The following is a 20,922-nucleotide window of genomic DNA, read 5'->3' as shown; positions in this document are numbered from 1 at the left end:
TTGGCCCCGTGGGCCTCACCATTTATTTAGTTTCCTGGAGAAGGAGAAACCTTGGGGTATTTTTTCCTCCCTGCTTCTCACCTTCAGCACAGTGCGAGCAGGAGGCTTACAGGTGCTCCCCGAGCTCTTCATTAGGAGCTTTGGCGCCTGAACCGAAGCAGTTTTACACGCTGAATTCAGAAGCAAACATAAGTCATAAACACTGGAGGAAATATTAAAAGATCAATTTTAAAAGCTTCCTTCCCTGGCCTGGACCAGCCGCATCAAGCCCAGCCGCAGAGCTGCGCTGAGAGCGGGCAGCGCAGGGCACAGCACAGCCAGCAGCAGTCCGAGGGGACACATCCTGCCCCAGACGACAGCAGACAGCCCCTCTGCGCAGGGCTGGAGCCCTGCTGAGTGCAGATCCCCGTTCCAGCCGCAGGGAGACACCTGCCCGACCGGCTCAGCCCAGGGGAGGCTGCCAGGCAAGAAAGAACACAACACATGCAGGCTGCAACAGGGGGGAAGGCTTTTATTGATATGAAAAGTGTATATAAATAATTCTGTCCTTTTCTTAGAGCAGGTGAGGAAGAAGTCCGTCTCCAGCACAACCTCTGCAGGGATCCCTGCGCCTCAGCCCCACTGCAGGTTGGGGGGGACTGGCCACCCTCCGGGTGGGGGGGCCTGCAGAGACGGGGGCAGATCCTGCACTGGTGGCCAGCCTGGCGGGTACTGGAAAGGAGCTGGTTTCTCAGGCAGAGCACTGCGGAGGTGGGGAGAGGGAAGGGGCAGAGGTGAGCCAGGGCTGCCTCAGTTCGACAGCAAGGCCCTGCTGAGGGGCTGAGCTTCCCTGTGCCCCCTCCACTAGCTCCCAGAAGAGGAGGGGTGCAGCAGAGGAGGGTTTTGGTTATCAACAAGCAGGTATATTTACCCCCCTCCCCCCCCAAATCCAACAGCAGGACTGCTGTGTAACCAACCCCCAGCCCATTCAGGCAGTCAGTGCTTGCTGCTGCAGCGCGTGCCACCGAAAACAAAGGTGGGAGCAGTAAGGTAAGGGGGTCTGCTGGGGAGGGGGGGGGGGAGAGCAGGCACAGCCCCCTGAAAGGGGCTGCAGTGCCAGCCCCAGGCACAGCTGCTGGCAGGAGAGGCCTCGTGCTGGGAGCAAGGCTGGCCCCTTCCCCTCCCACTCCAGCTGCTCTCAACTCTTCAAACAGATGAGTTTTGAGAAGAGCAAACAAAATTAGCAGATGTTTCTTTCTGAGCAGCCTGAATCCCAAACCAGCTGTGCACTTCCCAAAGGACAAGGACCCCTCGGAAACGGAGAAACTGCCAAAACGATGGGGTGTTTTAACAGAAGCACCCTTCAGCAGAGGGAACAGGCTTCCTCCTCCAACTCACAGCCTGCCTCTCTCCCTCAGGTTTACTAGTTGAGGTCATTGCAAACACCACACCTGACTGAAGAAGTGGAAAAGCAAGAAGCATCGCTCCCTTGTCTCCAGCTGAAGAAAATGCTTGGCCAGGGCAGGTTTAAATTCATGGGAAACGTACCTTTTCCATTAATTCCTGAGTGCAGGAAACTCATTTGTTCTTTAGCACAGGCTTCCAGCTTCTCAGGCCTCTACCTCTGATCCTGATGAATCTTTTTAATTGTAATGCCAGAAGAAATCTAATCAAACTCCTTTACATAATGCTCTGGAGCAGCAGCACCCTCCTCTCCCTGCAGGGCCGACACATGGCTGAAAGCCAGCTACAGAAGTTGAGTGCAGTGTTTTCTAGGCAACTAACACGGAGCAAAGTCATTTGGTCTAATGCTTAACCCCTTGGTGGGGATTCTTCAGAGCCGGGGATGAGACAAGACTGCTAGGGCACACACCAAGCCCCTCTCGGGCAGGAATATTTTTTGTTACATCCAGGCACCGTCACTCACACACAGGGGAGCCCCCGCAGCAGCAGTATGGTGGGGTGGGGAGCAGGACAAGACATGCTGCAAGGTGGAACAACACAGCTATCAACTAATGAGCTGTTCTGTGAGCTGCAGAACTAATCAATAGGGAAGATGCTGTCTGGGTACTCAATTCCCCAGGGTCTCATAAGATACAAGTGCTATCAAAGGTATACCTACAGCTGGAGCATTCAGAATGGCTGTCCCACGTGGATTCTCTGGTGTCTAGCAAGGGTCAAGAATATTTCCAAAGGCATTAATGGGATCCCTCTCCTCTACCCACCTCTGTGTTCATGAAACCTGTAGTGCCTCAGTACCTTTGAGGGCTCAGACCCCCTTCTGATGGCAATCAGTAGTGGGCTCCACGGCGGTTACGGCAGAAGCACCCACTCGTGTGCACCGCCACATTCCACTTCCTTTGGAAATCAGGTTAAAAATCAGTCACACCCTGAGAGAGCTCTACTGCTAAGAGAACTACACAAACTCCTTCCAGCTCCACCCCAGCTCTCCAGAAAGCCATGGCACAGTGGAACTTTGAAAATACACATTAGGTGGAGGCTTCCAAATGAAGATTGTCCCTTTGAGCCCAGCCAAGCTGGGAGAGCAGCTGCACAAACGATGGGTGGAAGGCAGTGTGGCAACTCTCCATCCATGGGGCTAATTCAGGTGACACAAATGGTGCTGAAGTTACTGCCTTTAAGAAAGTGCTACCCTTCTGCCAAGGCTGCAGGGGGCCACTTCTTATCCAGTGTGGTGTTTTCTTTGCACTGTGGTGTACCTGGAGACTGCAAGGCAGTAGCTCCAGCTGTGGCTGCTTGCCAGGTATCCTGCTAGAAAGCCCCTGGCAAGGCAGAGACAGAAACTCAACTACGCTCACAGGCTGAGGCTTAACACAGCAAGGGCTTCCCATCACACTCTGGGAGATCACACTTCCAAGACCTCTTACATCGCAGCTTGAATCCTTCCTACTCAGTGCTGCCAGAGAAGACAGGTGGAGCTGGGTCTCTAGCATCTCCTTTTAGAGATGACTGCCCTCAAGAGCACTTTCTCTACTGTTTTGTGCAGACTAATGGTCTTTATTGACATTACCAGCCAGGCAAGGGAGCCCCATGGCAGGTTATCATCCAAACCCACAAATTCCCCAAAGCACCGTTAGATCCTGCCAGAGATTTGTCACATTTCAGGGACCTTGAGGACTGCAGGAGGGAGAGGGAGCTCCTTGTCCTTAAAAGCATTTTCAGGAGGAACATAAGACTCCCTGGGCGCCAGGAGCACAGGGACCGGCCTTAAACAGACCCTCTTCCCTGGCAATGCAAAATAACTTCTCTGGCAGACCTCCGTCAAAACACAGTTGCTTGGAAGGGCAATGCTGGGGCTGGAGAAGCACAAGAGAAGAGAAATTATAGGGACAGGTGTCAGCAAGGCCGGACAGAGGAAAAGAAGCTTTGAGTAGTTGGTGTTTAGTTCCTGTAGTAGATGGTTTCTGAGCCTGGAGGGACAGACAGGCTGGGTAGAAAGCAAACAACCCTAGAAATCTCAAGCCTTGTGCATCTTTGGAGGCAGCGGGGATGAAGTAGTTACAAGGGTCTGGAAATTCCTCAGGGTATACTGATGGCTATTTTCTGTAAGAGACGATCCATCTGCAGATCAAAAAATTCACAGGCAGGACAAGCAAAATGGGGCAAATGAAGTGTACGGTGTGGGGCAGGAAGGTTCCATCTGTCTCGGAGCACCACTGCAAGGCTCAGAGCAGGCAAGCTGATGGATGGAGTCAAAAAGAAAGCAACAAGCCCAGACAAGCACCAGAAGGAAGATCCTGCCCAGACCAAAGCAGAGAGGACAGGAGGAAACAGAAAAAGAACAAAGAGAGATTTGGCACCCGCCCAAATGTCATCCAATTAAGCTTGCGGCACAGTCAGGTGAGCAAAGAAACAGCAGGCACCGGCAGGCACCCCAATCCGAATGAATGCTGTGAGGAGGAGCTAATTCCACCCTTTCACTGGCAGGGACTGGCAGAGATGTGTAGACATGGCAGGCAGAGGATGGAGAAGCTGTCAACAGAAGAGGCCGGGCTCCTGCCACTGAACTCCCAGCATTAATAACAGCGCCGCCTTCCCGCACGCATCAAGGCCTGTCTTGTCCCCCTGGGTACACAGGAAGCAACGTGCACACATCTCTGATGCAGGTGTGCAAGACCAGATCCATATGCCCGTCTGTAGCATGTGCTAGGAGCAGGTGCACAGCGCTGGCAGGCCGAGTGTTAAATGATAGCTCAGGGACCTCTGATCACCTGTGCCTTCTATCCCACCCACAACTCTCTTGTGGGATCCCCCTCTGCATCATGCGGGCTCGAAGCAGCCGCCAGCCCTCACAGGGATGCTCCCCAGCCACCAGTACCTGTTACTCTGAGCCGCGCTCAGTCTCTTTGCTCTCTTCTCCAGCCAGTCCTCAATGGTGCCAGGTGGGACATCTGCTCCCTCCTGTCGTAGCTCCTTTGATCTCTGCTCCCCTAGTTGAGAGAGAGAGTGCCATCAGACGCTCATACTGCAGTCCTTTCACTCCATTAAACCCACTGCTCATTACCCTGCAGAGTTTCTTATGGTGGAGAGTTTGCAATTTGCCTGTAGCAGCCCCTCCTCCTCCTCCTCCTCCATTCTCCACCTGCCATCTGATGCTTGGCCTCCTCACTGGTGACAGCTCCAGCCAGACGGAGCCAGGAACAAGAACTAAGCCAGTGAGCAGGGTGGCAGTTTGGACACCTAACTGAGGGGAGTCTGACATCTCCCCCCGGGGCAGATCGTCCTCATGCTTGCCTGAAACAGCCTCTGCTGGCCCTGAGCTGTTTCCAAAGATGTGTCCCTCCACCTGGCAGGAGGGACATTGCCACCTCTGCCTACTTAGGTGGGAGTGACAGGGATGTCTGTCCGGATCGATGCAGACTTGGCAGGCCATGAGAGTCTGAAAGGTTCAGAGTGCGTGTACGACCAAGTGACGGGATTTCAGAAATGCTGTCAGGTCTAAGGCACATGCTGTGCGACGCATCCCCAGCCCCTGCAGAGACAGGGCAGGAGGCTGTAGCCCAGCGCTGCTCAGCCTAGGTGCAAAATCAGAGCAGAGCATGGTGGAGGAAGGGAGAGGAACAAGTTCCTGCATTTTCTTATACAAGTTAGGAATGAGCAAGGAAACCAGCAGGAAACCTCTGCTGCCTACCAAGAGACAGGGCAGCCTGAGGTCCTTGTAAGCTTTCAACCTCTCCGTCACTGTAGGGGTGGCTGTGTGGGGCAGATGCCCACAAGCACCCTGTCCTGCAGCACTGTCTTCTCCAGACAGAAGGGCACAGAGCCAACAGGGCAGCCCAGCACTCCCCAGTCCCTCCCACTGGGCAGAAATCCACAGCTGCCCAGTTAGTAAAGCTCCCCAGTCCCCCCTTGGCACCAGAGACAAAGTAAGAAGGGATGCTAGTGGAGAACAGGGTCTAGCACAAGTCCTTGATGTGAACGACACAGCCATACTGCTGCCAGCACGTCAGGCAGAGTGGGCTGAGGAGATGCTCAGAGCTCTTAGATCTCCAGCCTAGTGGAAAGTTCCCACCTAACAGAAAAGGGAATGTGATACTTTTTTAAACAAACACCGATGTTAATAAAAAAGAAGCAGGCAGCTGTGTGTCATTCCCTTTTGTCCCGCTCACCAAACCCTCCAGGGACAAGCGCTCTGGGGGAACCCTGATCCCATTTAGAGATCAACCTGCCAATAGTCCCAGCCTGGCAGCAGCCACCTGCAGCCATGCCCACCAGGAGCCTGCTCCACACCTACATGCCATATGTCACACGTTTAAGGAAAATATTATACGTTTCCAGACAGGGTGTGATATTAATATTGCTTGGGCAGAGTGAAGGATCACTTCATCCTACTGGTGGCAACCAATTATTCATCTGCCTGTTGAATATTAATAAGGATGGCAGAAATGTGCTACACAATGAGCAGCCGGAGATGGATAATTTGTCATCTAGCCTTTTCATCTGCTGCTGGGAGGGGTGACGATGTACTCCCTGCCACCACAAAGACAGCCTGCTGTGGTCCTGATGTCGAGGTGCTGCTCTGCAACCCGGCGATAAGGATACGCTCGGAGACAACGCTCCCACAGTTGTTCATTCCCAGGGAGCAAAGCCCAGCAGAGCTACTTGGGGTCAACACAATAGCCTGGCCAGGCCAGGGCACTGGGGAAGGAAGAAGCTCAGTCTGGTGAGCTGGGCACTGCTCACATTCAGGATATCTGAATTCAGCTCCTAGGTTAGACTTCCCTGGCAAGCTTGACCACAGCCGTGTTATTTCCCTTTGTTCCAGGTTTCTTGATCTGTTGAGTGCCTGGGCACAACCCCATCAAGCAAGGGGACAAGCAGTGGTTGCGAGAGGCTTCAACGAGGCAGGGAAGAAAATCACAGAGAGAAACCTCTCTCGCCTCTACCTACCACTGAGATTTCCTTTTCATCCAACTCCAAGCCCCAACACAGAACAGACCAAAAACTGCCAAAGCCTCTCTGTTTAGAGCAGGGAGCCCCAAGGCCACTGCCCCAAAGTGTCACACCAGGAACTGATGGGAGCCCACGGACTTGAGCAGCCACAACTCACTGTCTCATCCAGAAAAGCTCACCAACTGCAGTGGAATGATTCCAGGCTCATGCTGGCCTAAATGAGGCCCCAGGTGTCCAGATCAGAAAGATATCCAGCTGGCTCCCCATTTACACAGCTCTGTGAGTTACAGCTCCAAAGCACTCCAGCCCTCAGGCTGAGAAATAAGGCAGCAGGTACAGGCAACCGTCTGGCTCCGCCCACCTTGATGCGTGCCCATCAAAAAGGCAAATCTTTTGCTGCATCTTCTTCTGAAGCACACACATCCCATCCAGGGACCACCAAAACCACCATGAGGTTGGAAATACCCCTGAATGTCAACAGGTACTTCAAGGTGTAACTCTGAAACACAGTAACCAGCCCTTACTCCTCATAGATGGTCACGCAGCCAGCCAGATTGCAGCAGCAAGACAGGTGTGAAGGTGCTTCCCCTCCTCCTTCTCACTGGGATGTTTGTTTCATAGTCTAATTACAGCCAATTAAAAGGGTGTCTCTAGTCATGAAGTGCCTCTCTAATGATGCCAAAGCTGGAGTCCAGATTTACCTTTGCTCCCCATGCAACTTTTAGCATGAGTTTTCTTCCTCAACAAGGCACTACGGTATGCAAGATGCAACCATGAGTACTGAGCAGGTCACCCAGTGAAGAGATTTACATGTAATCCTTCAGCTGCCTCCCTGGGCCAGAAGATGTGGCAGCCCGAACCTCTCCAGAGCACATGAACAGCAGCAGACTGTGGGTGAGAGATGAGGTTGACGAGGCCCTGCCATGTCAGCAGCTTAAGAAGTTACCACCCTGCAGCCAAGGAGCGGCAGCCGACTGCGAAAGCGCTCCTTCTCCTGCTCATTGCTAAGTTAAACCGGTTCGCTACAGTCACCCCCAGCAGAGTCACTCATATTCTTTCAATCACACAGATATACTGCAAACACTCACCCAACTGTGCCCTTACTCTCCCCTTGCAGATCCAGCTAGCTGGAGCTCACCAAAGAGGCTGGCTTGTGTCAATATTACCAGCAGAAGTGACGCAGATTAGTGGGGAGCCAATAACTTTAAGCAAGAAGATGGCAATTTGACAGTGACTTTTCCTGACACGACTGTACTTAAAATGACAGCCTGGAAGTGTCTTGCTGATGAATGATGCAGCAGATGCAGAAGGCTAATGCTCTGATGCAGGAACAGCTGGGAATATGCCTCCCTCCCTGCTGAAGGTGTAAACTGTTGCTTGTTGGTGAGTATATTCTACAGGGTGCAGAAATGCTGAAGCCAAACTAGGACACGCTCTAAGCTGTTACAGAACAGTGAATCGTCCAGAAATTGTCCTGCTTAACCCACAAGACTAACACAAACAACAAGGTGAATTCCCGGCATTAAAGAGGCCAAATGTTAAGAATAATGTAACGTTTCCTTTGGCTGTAATAACACCACATCGTTAGCAAGGAGAGCTCACTGAAACAGAACTGCCAACACCAAACACTTAATACGGATTCAGGGACAGGTTCAATATTTACATGATAAAGAAAGTACCATCATGGTTTAGCAGTGTTAAAGTCACAAACTTTAGAGGTCTGTGTGATTCTCAGCCTGCTCACACGGCATTTCCATGGAGCAACACCACAAGAGAGGTGAGCAGGATTTAGCTCTACGTTATAAGGCATTCACGTTAGAGCAGCACAGCCAAGGACGAGGCACCCTGCCGTCACCTGGCCATAGCTCCTTGAAGTCTAATTGTTTAATTAAATGTTTGACTTGGTAATATGAATGTAAGGTTTCCAAGTAATCTCCCAGGAATCAGCTCTCTCACTAGCCAATTCTCCACTTACACCTGGCCCATTTGACAGAAGTCAATATTCAATAACAAGTGTAATTGGCAAAGAAACCTGCCCAAGCGCAGAGGAGCTTGCCAGCCTTCCCCTGCAGCTCCGCTCTGCTCCAAAGAGCTTTCACTTCCCCTGCAATAAAACAGCTTTTAATGACTGGAAATGCTACAGGTTCCCGCAAATAGGCTGCCATCCTATGCCACCTCTCGGGAGCCCAGCACTTAAACCCTGCAGCAGAGAAGGGCTGGGGAGAGGTTCTGGGCTAGCAGCGGGGAAGAAGAGCACGACTGCCAGCCTGGCACTGCTGCTCCAAGAAGGGCTGGCTGGAGTGCTCCGTCTCCCGTGCAGCCTGACGAGATGGATTTTATTGACTGCCAGCGTTGTTCAGCGATTGATTCACAGAGTCGCCTTGGGAACTCGCAGACTGACTCAGCAACAGCGAGGACTGGAATAGCTCTGTGGTGCATGCCTTCCTCCTGCTCCCCCAGGTTCACCAGAGCCCTGCCTCCCCAAACGCGATCCCTCAGAAGGCCAGGAGAGAGTGTCTATCCCACAAACACCCCAAATCTCACGCGTATGCTTGCATGTACACACACACACATACACTTCCAACACTTAAGCCTGTTTTTGCCAGACTATTGGCAAAGCAACAGTTGGCTTTGGTTAGCAGTGCGGGCACAAGATCTGCTCAGAAGTTGGGCTGCGTTAGGAAGAGCACTGCCAGCAGATCAAGGAGGTGATCATTCCTCTCTGCTCCACACTGATGAGCCCATGTCTGTGTGCTGTGGCCAGTCCTGGGCTCTCCAGTACCACAGGGACATACTGGAGGGAGTCCTGCAAAGGCAGGAGACAATGGGCACAAACCAAAATACAGGACTTCAGAAATTAAAAAAATTTACATTTTTATTGCAAACGTGGTCAAACACTGGAACAGGTTGCCCACAGAGGTTGTACAGTCTCCAGCCTTGGAGATACTCAAAACACAACCAGACGTGGCCCTGAGCAGCTTGCTCTAGTTTACCCTGCTTGGAGCAAGACAGGGTTGGGACTAGAGGATTTCCAGTGGAGACCTCAACCATTCCATAAGTTCTCACCAACACCTCACTCACATTTTCTCTAACCACCAAAGTAACGGATCCTATAGAGAAAACAGAGCTGCTACCCCTTTTAGGGCAAGGAGGTGGTACTCACAGAATGAAAAAGTTCAATAGTGCTCTGGAGACCCACAGCAGTGGAGCAGCTGCCATTCATCCTCTGCCAAAACTTCAGTCCCACCCAAAGCCACATGAGCAAAGGCCATTTCTGGATCCAAGACCCCATGTCCTCTCCTCAGGACAACCCAACTGACAGAAAAAACTGGCTCTTCCCAAGAGTGGAAGCAACAGCTCCCGGTAATGAAAGGCAGGGGGAAATCAAATCCATAAATTTAAGGGGAAGTGATGTACCAGTGCCCTCTGCTGCTGACAGTTTTTATTCCCTGACTGTACAAAACCCCAAGGGCTCAGAAAGCCCACTCTCTGCTGCGAAGTAGTAACAGCATTGCTCAACTCTAGGTTTGTGTCTGTGCCAGCAGATCAAGAGCAGGAAGCATATGAAAAACTGCAGCACTTACAGCCATGCTACAGGCTTACATAGCACTGAGAGGCAGGCGGGAGGGATCCATGCTCGGCTTGATGCATACAGGCAACATGGGATCACAGGCTCTTGCTGCACAACCCCTCACATGCCCCTTTGCAGCCCAAACTCCCTGCAGCAACTCCCACTCCTCAGAGACCCCAGGAAATTTTCTTGTTTGAGGACTCACCTTGAACCTGGGCACTCAGCTTCTCCAGGTCCTGCTCTGTCATGTGGGAAAATCTGCAGTTGGACCCAAAATCACACTGTCCTGGAACAAAAGCCATGGAGCTCCATGAGAGCTGCACACAAGGTTCTCCCTTGTAAATGCGTACGCAAACCCAAGATCCATCACACCTGTGTGCCAGGCACAGAGGCCCAAGCCCTTCGCTCCCTCCAAGACAAACACACATGCCAGAGCTCTCCAGAACAGGCTTGGGCTGCTGGAGCTCAGGCAGTTTTTCCTACCTCAGAAGTCCTCACCTGTTTGCAGAAACTTCCGACAAGGTTTCTTGGTTTGCTCCTCTTGCAGGATAGCAGCAGCATCTAGGGCAGACAAAGGACAAAACAGGGTAAAGATGTCTTGCACAGCAGTACCCTGTGGATAACTGGCTAGCTGAAAAGGGTCACATAGACATAGTCCAGCTGGCTGGACAAAAATGCACATCGCTCTCAGCTTATCTGAAGTAAAGCAAAAATACACTGTCTTTGGCTGTTCTTGTTACACAATAACAGGAAGATCGCGGTGGGAAAAGAATGTTGCAGGTGGGAACAGATAACTACAGAAGAGAAACTAGGGGTGGGCTTGATATTTAGGCAACTAACCAATAATGAGCTTAACTTTCGTAATATGTATGAGCTAATTATAACAAGGCATAAAAGGTGACTGTAAGGTACAATAAACGAAGTCTGCTGATCACTTATATTGAGTGACTGTGTCTTCCCTCCGTCGCGACAGTACCCCATCGTATCATGGTCCCAAACAGCTCTGTGGTCTAGTGGGAAGCCACTTTACAGGACAACCAGAACTTAAGCCACAGACAAACTGCCAATTAACAGTCCCTCTTTGCACTCCTGGCTTCAGCTTTTCACTGGCTTGCAAATATCACCTTTGCTTTCTGCTTCATGCCTTCTCCCCATGCCAGTAGAAGAAAAGAAGCATGACAGAAAAGCAAGGACTGCAGCACTTCTGTGTAGCAGAGAAAGATCAGACGGACTCACAGAGCTCTCAGAAAAGCTCTGTGGGAGGCCTCACAGAACCCAGTTCAGAGTCTCCAGTGGACACCACTGAAATGGTCCTTCATCTCCCAGAGATGTCCTGGGGAAAATGAGCCTCAAAGATACAGCAGCTCCCACTGACTGTGGAAGAACTTCCACTGGCTGATGTCAGGCCACAGAGTCTAGAGACAAGAGGAGATGAACCCCCTAATCAGGGATAAGATGAGGAATGTTATCAATCAGAGTTAAATCAAGGGTTGCAGCCTGGTGAGAAGTCAAGTACTAGGTAATCTGCCTCACCATCATGGACCCAGCTAGACCTGAGCTGGGGCTGTTGGTCCTCCACACTTGGCCATTACAGAGAACCCTCTCAACTTCCACAATGGTTAAGCAGACAGCAGAGTCACCCAGAGCTCCGCAGGATATCCCTCACCTAGCTAGCCAGGAGACAAACACAGCCTGCAACTCCTGGTTTGCAGAAGGACTTCTCACCTTCAGGAGCTGTAACTCACTTTGTTCTTTCATGTCTCCTGTCTCAAGAGTTGCTCATGATGCCAAGAGAGCTTTACCTGCAACTCCTGTTCGCAGCAACAACTTCCCTATCTCTTCCTTCTCATTTCATCTCCCAGCTGACGGGGAACCGTCCCACACCCAGACTCGTAAGGGTTTTGCCTCTGAGACTGCCTGACAGCGACAGTATCAAGTCTGTAATTCAGTGGCACAGACAATCTGAATATAAATCATCAGTGCTGATTTATCTATTTCCCCATCCCTTATCAATCACCTCCCCAGTCCCAGAAAGGGAGAGGCAGACAGTTGGCAGTACCCACCTCGGAATAAGTCATACCAGACTCTCTTAGCCCTGAGATGCTGCACTCCATTGAGGTGTTTCTTCCTGTTGTGAAGGTTGTCCTGAAAGGACCTGTCACAGTAGTCACAGAAGTATCTTTTCCCCATCTCTCTTCCAGCAGAGCAGCATCAGCATGGCCTGGGAACCATCAGACAGATCCTTGGCGTCCAGCCATGCCTGCCCTGGGGATGTAGGATCCAAGATTTATAGCGCCTGCTTCCAAAGGAGAAGAACACAAATCATTTAGGGCTCGCAGACTGAGAGAGGTGACACCCAATAGTATACATTCTTGTCCATCAGAGACGGGTAAGGCAGCATATGCTGCACATACAGGGCAGAACAGGCTTGGATCCACATTTCTTAACCTCTATTACTCAAAGCAACAACAGCTCTGCTGAAAGAATTCTCCCTGGGTGTGCTGAAGTTTAGACCACACAAAACTGAGACCTTAGAGAGCCAACAACACCTAGCCACGACCTGCACCACGGAACGTGCCGTACAAACCATCCAAAGTGCAAAGAGAAGGAACTAGATGTCCATGCCACAGTCTCCACCTGGGGCCCCAGGACTTTAACCCCAGACAACCTCCACAGAAGCTGCTATGCATGAGGAAGGAAATTACCCTGTGACGATCTCTACAAGGTAAGGAAGAAACTCTGCAACTCCTTAAAGATGGAATAAAAAGCTGATCTCACCTGCACTGTAAGTGGGAAGTGGCATTACAAACACTAAAAGACACAGCATTTCATTCAGTTCACTAGCCACCTATTTACTCCTGTACATCAAGGACTGCTCTCCTCATCCTCCCCAGCCTATGTCTCCTTCACTGAGTACAGCACTTGCAATAACTAAGATCACAACAGCCTTACAGCCAGGAAGAAAGAACTCCCAACTCCATGGCCACTGAAAACAACGTGGAGGTGCCCAGTCCTTTTCCTCCCGCAGTGGAGGGGGGATTATCACACGTGTATTTGTAGTCCGGAGGCTCTGCTGTGGAGTCTCAAGAAGTAACAGGCCAGAATTTGGGTGCTCTCATCTGTTCTGGGCCTGGAGCAGCCCAGACTCTGGTAGAGGAGATGGGCTTTGTGATTAAGTGCAGCCCTGGCGCCACTGGCTGACCTTGCTGGAGGTGCAACAGATATCCTGGAGGAACTGTAAGTCCTCTCCCAAGTGATATAAAGGTTCCTGATAAATGCTAAAGATGGATGGACTGAGAGATAAACTCCAAAAGCAATTCTCCAGTTTTTGACACCTTGACAGCCAAATGCATTTAAAAAATGGCATGGAGACCGGTGCAAGAAATAAAGATTTTATAAATAAAACAGTGTCAGAATCAATCACAGCCTCCCCAACGATTCCTCAGAATCAGCAGGAAGAGCAGCAGCAACCGGCAATCCCTCAGAGCTGAGCATGCTGAGCTAAGGCAGTTCTGCCAAGCCCTCCTGCCAGCCATCCATCCACCCTGGCATCTCATGAGCAGCTGTGCTGAACTTCCTTCCTGCCCCCACTCCCAAGAACTGCCGCTTCAAAACCAAGTCCCTGGAAACCTCTCAGGCCTCACACCACAAGTTAAAATGTAGTCTCCTCCATCTGCATCCAGCTGCATTCAATGAAAAGACCTGATTTTTTTGAATCAGCTTGCAAACCTTCGCACTGAAGGCAAAATGTTCCAAGACTCCAACTGAACTTGCAATTTCTTTGTTTTCAGGTTCTTTCCTTGTTCTCCTGATCAAATATCTTGTTGGGAGGTGATGCTGATCAGCCAGCCAGCCACCTCTCCCTGATGCAAACTGCTTCACCTGCAAATGCAGTCAGATCTGGCTCCTGCCTGGAAGGTGTAACTGGGCTCTGTAGGGCTCGAGGTCTGAAATTGTCCTATTTCCGCCCAAGAAACCTAAACCCTAGTGCTGCTTAATGAACATTAACCCACAGTTTTCCTGCAACCTTTACTAGATCATCCCAGAGTTCTGCAGCCAGCCTGGCAGCCAGCTTTGCTGCACTGGGGTGGGGCTGTTGGAATCCAGAGGGACTCTTACCCTCAGTGTCTGGGCTGCTGGCAAGCGCTGCTGTGGCTTTTAAGTATTGAAAAATCCCCATTCTGCATCTTATGCCATAGTCTCCCAAAGTTTCTGGTAACATAAAAGCTTCCTGTTTCAGCTGCTGGCTCCTGCACTCCATCTCTGCAGAAGCAGCTGCTGTGAATGAGGAAAACAAATGAGATTCTGCAGTGGTCCCACACAAGTTTCCACAGATCTCAATGGGAATTCTGCCTGCAGAAGCCCAGCAGCAGCCAGCCTTTGAAATCATATTTCAAACTTTTCCTTTCATCACCCCGACAGCAATAATTACAGAAGCTCGTTCCCCCTCCTTCCCCAACAAGGAGGGCAGAAAGCTGCTACAGATTTCAGGCAGCCAGATCCCACACCCCAGAGGTGCCGGCTCCCAAATTCTTCCAGTAACTCCCATTACAGGGGATGAACGAAATAAAAAAAAAAGCAATTAGAGGAGCATCAGATTCTCCCAGAGATCGCCCCCTCCATAGATTACACTGAACACTTATTTCTATCTTTTTATGAATTCAATTGCATGGATTATCTTGGCTGGATTCTGACAACTCTCTGCAGTATCAGCAATCCACAGTGCTTTGCTTTGCGCTGAACTAGTATGTAGGAATAAAAGCTGCTTCTGAGCAGCACTGGCTAACCTATTTCCATTTTCCCAAACGGCTCAAACAGTAAACAAAGAGCGTTATTCAGTTGAAAACAGAGATGTTTTCTAATTAAATCCATTTTACTCATTATGAAATAAAAGTAAATGTAGCTGCTTTATAAAGAACTGCTTCAGCCTGGCCATTTCCTCTTAACATTTCTAGACCCTAATTTGCAATTGAATTCAGGTGAATAGACCCCTGGACCCACAGACAGCTATAAACAATTTCAGACAGGCTTCATACCAGCTTAGAAGTCTTTCTGCATAAATCCAAATACAAAAAACCTGAGGCTTTGTCTTGTATCTCGAATGCTTAAAAGTATTAACAAAAAAATCCTCCGCTGTAAGCCTCTCAGAGGAATGTTTTATAAGAAACAGCATGTTTGAAGACACCTAGCAGGTGTTTCATTCATCTGGCTGAGCTGCATGGTAAAACTCCAGGCAAGATCTCACGTGCACCATCCTACGTTTTCCCCTCTCAAATTGCTGCCAAAACAGTCCACATTGTACTAGCTACAGATTTTCTTTAGGACTCTCCAGGGGTTCTTTCATTGATTTCTCCAAGATGTGGACATAGGGAAGAAGGTGACCCAGAAATTGGCAGACAGCAGATGTGTTTTCATCAGGGTGTAACTGCTTTTCTCCACGCTGAACCCTGAGAATTGCTGCTGGGCCTTGATCTCAATTTCCTGCTTTCTTATAGCCCAGGCTCGGGGCCATTTCAGCCACTTTGGATATCCAGACAGATGTGAAGTTAATTAAATCCAAGTGTCAAGCTTATGATTTCTCAGCTGCCAATTTAAATGTGCTCATATCTCTACGGGAACACACGAAACACCGGCAGTCTGCCAGCACCTTCACAATGACAGTGGGACAGATTCTGATTACCATTACACCCGGTGTAAATCCAGAGCTCAATTCAGGATAAACAGTGACCTGTCCATTATGCAAACCCATCCTAGTGGTAGCAGTTTATAGGTTATTGGGGAGCTTTGTCTTGGAGACAATCCCTAGCAGTTAACTTTGAAAAATAATAACTGAGCTTTGCAAAGGGCTGGCCTAAGGGATAACTCTATACACAGGGCAGAGGAATATGTCAGGCACCTTCCAGCCTCTGCATGGGCTTCCAGCACAAGCAGAGGCTTTGCCCTACCACAGAAATCGTATGAATCTCCACAGTAGCTGCACGCAGGGTCCCCAAACACAAGTAATGATAAATGACTACATAGCCAGACTATGTACTGTTTCTGAGCGGCTGAGACAAATGAAACGATAGGGCAAGTGTCACTTGAGGATCCGTTCTGAAACTGAACGTAGACCTTTGTGTAAGAACAGTTCTTCAGAGGGATGATTTCAATTTTAAGATTTCCCTGCCCGCCTTGTCTGTCCTTTTCTATACCCAAATTCACCTCTCTTTCCCATCGGTGCTGGAGCCACCCTGAGGCCCCTTTGCCCTTACTGAGGTTAAACAGAAAGAAAACCATGAAAAGAGGGTGGCAAATGGGAACATTTCCACTTCAGTGATGCCACCCAGGGCCACACCATGCTCTTCCCAAGGCCTCTGGAGCAGCTATCTGAGATTCCTCCATCTTTTATGAGCCACAACACCCACCCCCAGTTCAGACTTCGCAGCTGCTGCTCCTCACTGCCCTCGCAGCGGCCCGGACAACAAGAAAACACCCAAACTACCCCCAGCAGATGCGAACACGAACACAAAACCTTTTTCTCCGTTTCACCCTTTGCAGGTCACCCTGGCAGGGGGTGTCTCCTGCCCCAGACTCCACAGCCAGCACCAGGCCCACCCCGCAGCGGGGGAGCTCACCCAAGGCCCTTCACTTCGCTGTAGCTGAGGTGAGGCCTGCAGCCCACCGGCCTGCGCAAACCGGGCCGCGGCACCCCAGAAAAGGGACAGTAAAGCCTCGGGATGCGCCGCGGGGCCCGCTGAAGGGAAGGCCGGGGTGCCGGGAAGGGAAAAGGCGCCAGGAGGAGGCGGTGCCTTATCCCACAGGCCGAGCGGAGCCCTCAACCCGCCTCCCACCGCCCCGGCCCCCTCCCTCCCCGCACTCACCTCCCGCCGGGCCGGGCCGCGCGGTGCCTGCCGGGAGCGTCCCCTCCCCTCCCAGCGGGCTGCGCGCCGCGCACGCGCAGGGCGGCGGGAAGATGGTGCTGCTGCGGCAGGCGTACAGCGCGCTCTTCCGCCGCACCTCCACCTTCGCCCTCACCATCGTGCTGGGCGCCGTCCTCTTCGAGCGCGCCTTCGACCAGGGCGCCGACGCCATCTTCGAGCACCTCAACGAGGGGGTAAGGGAGGGCGGCGGCGCGCCGCGAGGCCTCCCAGGCCTAGGCCCGGCCCTGAAGGTCAAGCCGGCCCCGCTTGGGCCCAGCCCTGAGGCCCGCTCCTGGCGGCCCCGGCCACCTGCCGCCGCCGTTCCCCCGAGGGCTGGGGCCGCAGCCCGGCGCTGCCGTGCGGCGGCTGCCCCATCTGGGGGGCTTCGCTGTTGTCGCGGCGGCTGGCGGGCAGGTCTTCGCGGTGTTCTTGGGCTTCTGCGGCTGCGGGGCCGCAGGGCAACGGGTGTCACAGCCGGTGGGTGCAGGAGGTTCAGGTGGGGCGTGCTGGCTCGCACCGTAGGCCCCAACCCTGCCTCTGTCTCGGTCTGCCCTTGGCAGGGGGAGCGGGTAACAACCCGTGACCCATGCAGCACGGTGGGGTCTGCTGTCCCGGGCATGAACGTTAAGATCAGATGGGTCAAGTCGGCCTTGTATTTCAAAGTAGAGCTGTGATATAGAGTTGTGATACCTGCCTGGATACTGAGTCACATGGACAGGACATAAACCGGTTTCCTGGACAGGATGAGGCAGTACAACGCGTGCCCTAAGAAAAGGCAGAAGGTGCTGTTATTTCCATCTTGCACCAAGTACAATAAAACGACAAACGTAGTGTGTTGTACGTCCCCATCTGCAGCGCAGCAGTACTCTTCCCTATCCTGCAGTGCTGATGTGCCTTGGGGCTCTTGGAGCACCCAGGGCGCAGTTTCCCTGGATAGCCAGGCCACCTTAATGGCTCCGAGGCAGAAGAGAGCTTCCCTGTGCCTTCCTTGACAGCGTGATATCTGCTCTTTGGCCTTCTGAAGCAGGTCATGAAACCAGCTGTAAACTGATACCACACAAAGTGACATCTTCACTGCTCTGAAGTAACTCACAAGGGGTTGGGTGAGCTGAGGAAACACAGTAAAGAGCAAGACCAGGGTCCCTTTCTTCTGCTTTTTAGCGACAGTAATTTGTTAAAACCTGACATAAAATCACATCTGAACCTCAGCTTTGCACTCTGCTCCTTTTTCTTAATTGTAGCATTAATTTTCTGCATGCTAATGTTGTCTCAAGCAGTGTCGGGAAATGGCATTATAAAGGAAGCTAACTGTTTTTGAAAATCTAAAGCATTGTCTGCAACAAACAGCAAAGCACGGTACATGTGTTACTTTTGCGCAGCACTTCCCGCAGTCCTGATTGTGCCAGCAAATTTCAGTGCCTGAAACAGGATTCTGTGCATTTTGTATCTCTGGGAGCAGAAGTGCCCTTTCCAGCCTGTGTGGGAAGCTGAGGCAATGTGACTGGAATATTCTGATAATCTCTGGCTCGCGGAGTAGGAGAACAGGGGAGGTGGGATGTCTGCAGCTTCCTCCTCGTCTAGTCAAAAAGCTGCGGAGCCCCCTGCATGCCTTCCCTGTCCCACAGACCCAGGTACAGGACTCCATCTGCTGCCTCCTCCACAGGCAGGACAAGTGTGGGGAGCTGAGGCACAGCAGTATCAGTGGGTGCTGTTCTTGCTAAGCTCCGAAAGAAGAGTGGGAAGGTGGAGGGGACAGACAAAGCAGGAGGAGGACAAACTGTTCCACAGCAGAAAGCAGCTTCATGCCCCCAGAGCAGGCTTGTGGCTTCTCAGCTGCCATCTTGCTGCTCCTCCCAAAACCTTTGTGTGGGACTCTTGCTGTTGTGGAGCAGGGAGTGCCACTGCATAGCGGGGAGGCACAGATGACAGTACCCACGCTGTCCTGTGCCCTGCTGGTACTTGTGGATGTATTTTTGTCTAAACTCTTCTTTCCCCATCTTGTTATTGCATGTCATGGATTTAGATTTCATAACTTGCATTTTAAAGCAAAACTTTATCCTAGGACTATGGAAAAGCTGGCTAAGATTACTATTCAGGTTTGGGTTTTTTTGTTTTGCATACAGAAACTGTGGAAACACATCAAGCACAAGTATGAGGAAAAGTGATTGAAATGCTCAGCAGCAGGATCCAGCCTGGGGTGGCAAAAGATGCTGCAGAGAAGGATTTGGCCTCCTGAAAGTGGTTGTAACAAAACGGAAATGGAATCCTGACTGAACAACTCCGAGCCAGATTATATCAGCCACCTACTGATATGATTTAAACTGAGATGGACTCAAGGAGTTCTGCTGCTGTAATCAAACTTACTGTGTTAAAATAAAAAATTCTTGGTCCGTGTCTTATGTCTGTGTGTTCACCTGACTCATCCTTTGGCCTGCTTGTCACTTCTCCTTATCTGGTAGATGGAGAGTGCTTAAATATGGCCCTACACCTTAGTTTCAGGACACTAAGAAATCACAATGTCCAAAAACTTTGAAAGACCTGAAAGCATTTATACAGCTGTGGTCTACTGACACTACCCTTGGCTTCTGCCTGGTGAGAACTTTGAGAGGGGTAAGGAGCTGTCTGCTTTCTTCTGGTCTTGGTCACAGAAAAGTGACTTAAAATCATTTACATGCTCTTTAAGTCATTTACACCTTTGATGCAAGACCAGGTTGGTTCCTAACCTGTCATCCTTCCCCAATGCTGCTGCCTTGCTGCTGGCTCTCTGACCCCTGAACTACTACAGGTGAGTGCTGGTGTGCGCCCATCAATCAGTCTGCTGGGCTGAAAATGGGGATGGTGTGTAACTCGCCTTGTCCAAAACCTACTGAAATGGGATGTAGATCTCTTTAATAGCTAGTTCTGTACTTTTCAGCTCTTCCAGTAGCTTGAGGGCAGAATTGTCTTGTCAGGCTTGTGTAGTATCCTACAAGCCTGCCTGCATCCTGTCTGATCAAAGGGGAGCTGCTCTGAAGGGAGGGGAATCACTTGACTGTGCAAGGAGCGTTTGCTCCTCCAGCCTCTACTCCAGCAGCCGTCACAGGGGAAGGAGTAATTCTGTTCTCAGCAACTGAAGAGACTACCCCTGTTCTCCGTGGCCATTTCAAACCCATCTTTCTTCACAGGGAAGGGCTATTCAGGCACTACTTGGGGTAATGATTCAGTTAATTACTCTGGGGTCTCAAGTGGCTGTAGGAAGATCAAGCTGTGTGACTCCTGCCCTTCCCACTATAGCAGCCCAGCAACCACATCTCTCCGGCCTCACTAAAAATTCATCCTTATTAGTGAAAATAAACAATGGATGGGGCAGGGGCAAGTTAAAGCCAGCGCTAATGAGAGGAAGCTTTGTTGGCTTTGCAAATGGGTGTCAGGAGTAAAACATTTAAGAACACAAAGAACACTTGAAAAACATTGTGCTTGTGTTTTCTGAGCAAAAAACCTACAGCTTTCGCAGTCCCAGCTGTGCTCTTACAGAGATGCTCAAAAGGAAGTGCTTTAGCTTTCTTGGGATAATCTCATACAGTGTTAAGACTGCCTGCTTTACTACCAGCTCTGTCTGCAGTGCTGATCGCTTCACGCTGTGCTGAGCAGGTGATACAGATTTGCAGCTTCTTAGAAGCAAGAACTGAAGATGAATACAGTATTGGGAAGGGGGAGACAGCATTGTAGCAGACTGGCAGAGAGTAAATGAAGCTATTAGGCCAGAGAACAGTAGCTATAGAAGAGTAGAGTGTGACTTACCCTAGCAAGTGATTTCCCTTGACAGTGGATTTGCGGAAGTTGGTAAATATAATCCCCTTTTTCCTGTGCCTTGTCATTAGGGTGTTTGGGCAGTACTGATATGCAAAGAAACATCTTGTCCTCAGAACACTCAGGACTTCATCCAATTTGCATAACACTGACAGCCATTTCTACACCTTCTGAAAACAGCCCCAGCACAATAGTGTTTGGCAGCAGCACTAATCACACAGCCCCATAGTCCCCGCCCTCTGCGTAAAACTAGGCAGCACCGTACGTGCC

General features: G+C 50.8%; 2 protein-coding genes across 5 annotated transcripts; one reads left to right on the top strand and one right to left on the bottom strand.

Moving 5' to 3' along the window:
• Positions 1 to 486: 486 nt before the first annotated feature.
• Positions 487 to 16,916, bottom strand: ZMAT5 (zinc finger matrin-type 5). 4 transcript variants are annotated; one of them, XM_037381532.1, is made up of 6 exons: positions 16,825 to 16,916; positions 12,028 to 12,260; positions 10,463 to 10,525; positions 10,170 to 10,250; positions 4,319 to 4,430; positions 487 to 742 (listed from the first exon to the last, which is right to left on the bottom strand). In XM_037381532.1, the coding sequence occupies exons 2-6, from the start codon at positions 12,152 to 12,154 to the stop codon at positions 613 to 615; spliced, it is 513 nt and encodes a 170-aa protein (XP_037237429.1). In that variant the 5' UTR covers positions 12,155 to 12,260; positions 16,825 to 16,916; the 3' UTR covers positions 487 to 612. The 4 variants fall into 4 exon arrangements, with proteins under 4 accessions (XP_037237429.1, XP_037237513.1, XP_037237682.1 ...); XM_037381616.1 differs by having other exon boundaries at positions 12,028 to 12,263; positions 16,825 to 16,863; XM_037381785.1 differs by lacking the exon at positions 16,825 to 16,916 and adding an exon at positions 16,579 to 16,771.
• LOC119145418 (cytochrome b-c1 complex subunit 9) lies at positions 16,872 to 19,262 on the top strand. The gene is made up of 2 exons (XM_037381911.1): positions 16,872 to 17,057; positions 18,987 to 19,262. The coding sequence occupies exons 1-2, from the start codon at positions 16,917 to 16,919 to the stop codon at positions 19,026 to 19,028; spliced, it is 183 nt and encodes a 60-aa protein (XP_037237808.1). The 5' UTR covers positions 16,872 to 16,916; the 3' UTR covers positions 19,029 to 19,262.
• Positions 19,263 to 20,922: the final 1,660 nt, after the last annotated feature.

This window comes from Falco rusticolus, chromosome 1 (assembly GCF_015220075.1).
Source record: "Falco rusticolus isolate bFalRus1 chromosome 1, bFalRus1.pri, whole genome shotgun sequence".
Taxonomy (NCBI): domain Eukaryota; kingdom Metazoa; phylum Chordata; class Aves; order Falconiformes; family Falconidae; genus Falco; species Falco rusticolus.
This window is presented reverse-complemented; position numbering and strand designations above follow the sequence as displayed.

What these genes read in the sequence shown, in the direction of transcription:
- ZMAT5 (XM_037381532.1), bottom strand. Translation starts at nt 12,154, where the DNA reads ATGGGGAAAAGATACTTCTGTGACTACTGTGACAGGTCCTTTCAGGAC. An exon ending in GCTGAGTGCCCAGGTTCAAG is followed by an intron (nt 4,431 to 10,169) that starts GTGAGTCCTCAA and finishes TCTCTCAACTAG; the next exon opens with GGGAGCAGAGATCAAAGGAG. An exon ending in AGCGCGGCTCAGAGTAACAG is followed by an intron (nt 743 to 4,318) that starts GTACTGGTGGCT and finishes CCACCTCCGCAG; the next exon opens with TGCTCTGCCTGAGAAACCAG.
- LOC119145418 (XM_037381911.1), top strand. Translation starts at nt 16,917, where the DNA reads ATGGTGCTGCTGCGGCAGGCGTACAGCGCGCTCTTCCGCCGCACCTCC. An exon ending in TCGAGCACCTCAACGAGGGG is followed by an intron (nt 17,058 to 18,986) that starts GTAAGGGAGGGC and finishes TTTTGCATACAG; the next exon opens with AAACTGTGGAAACACATCAA.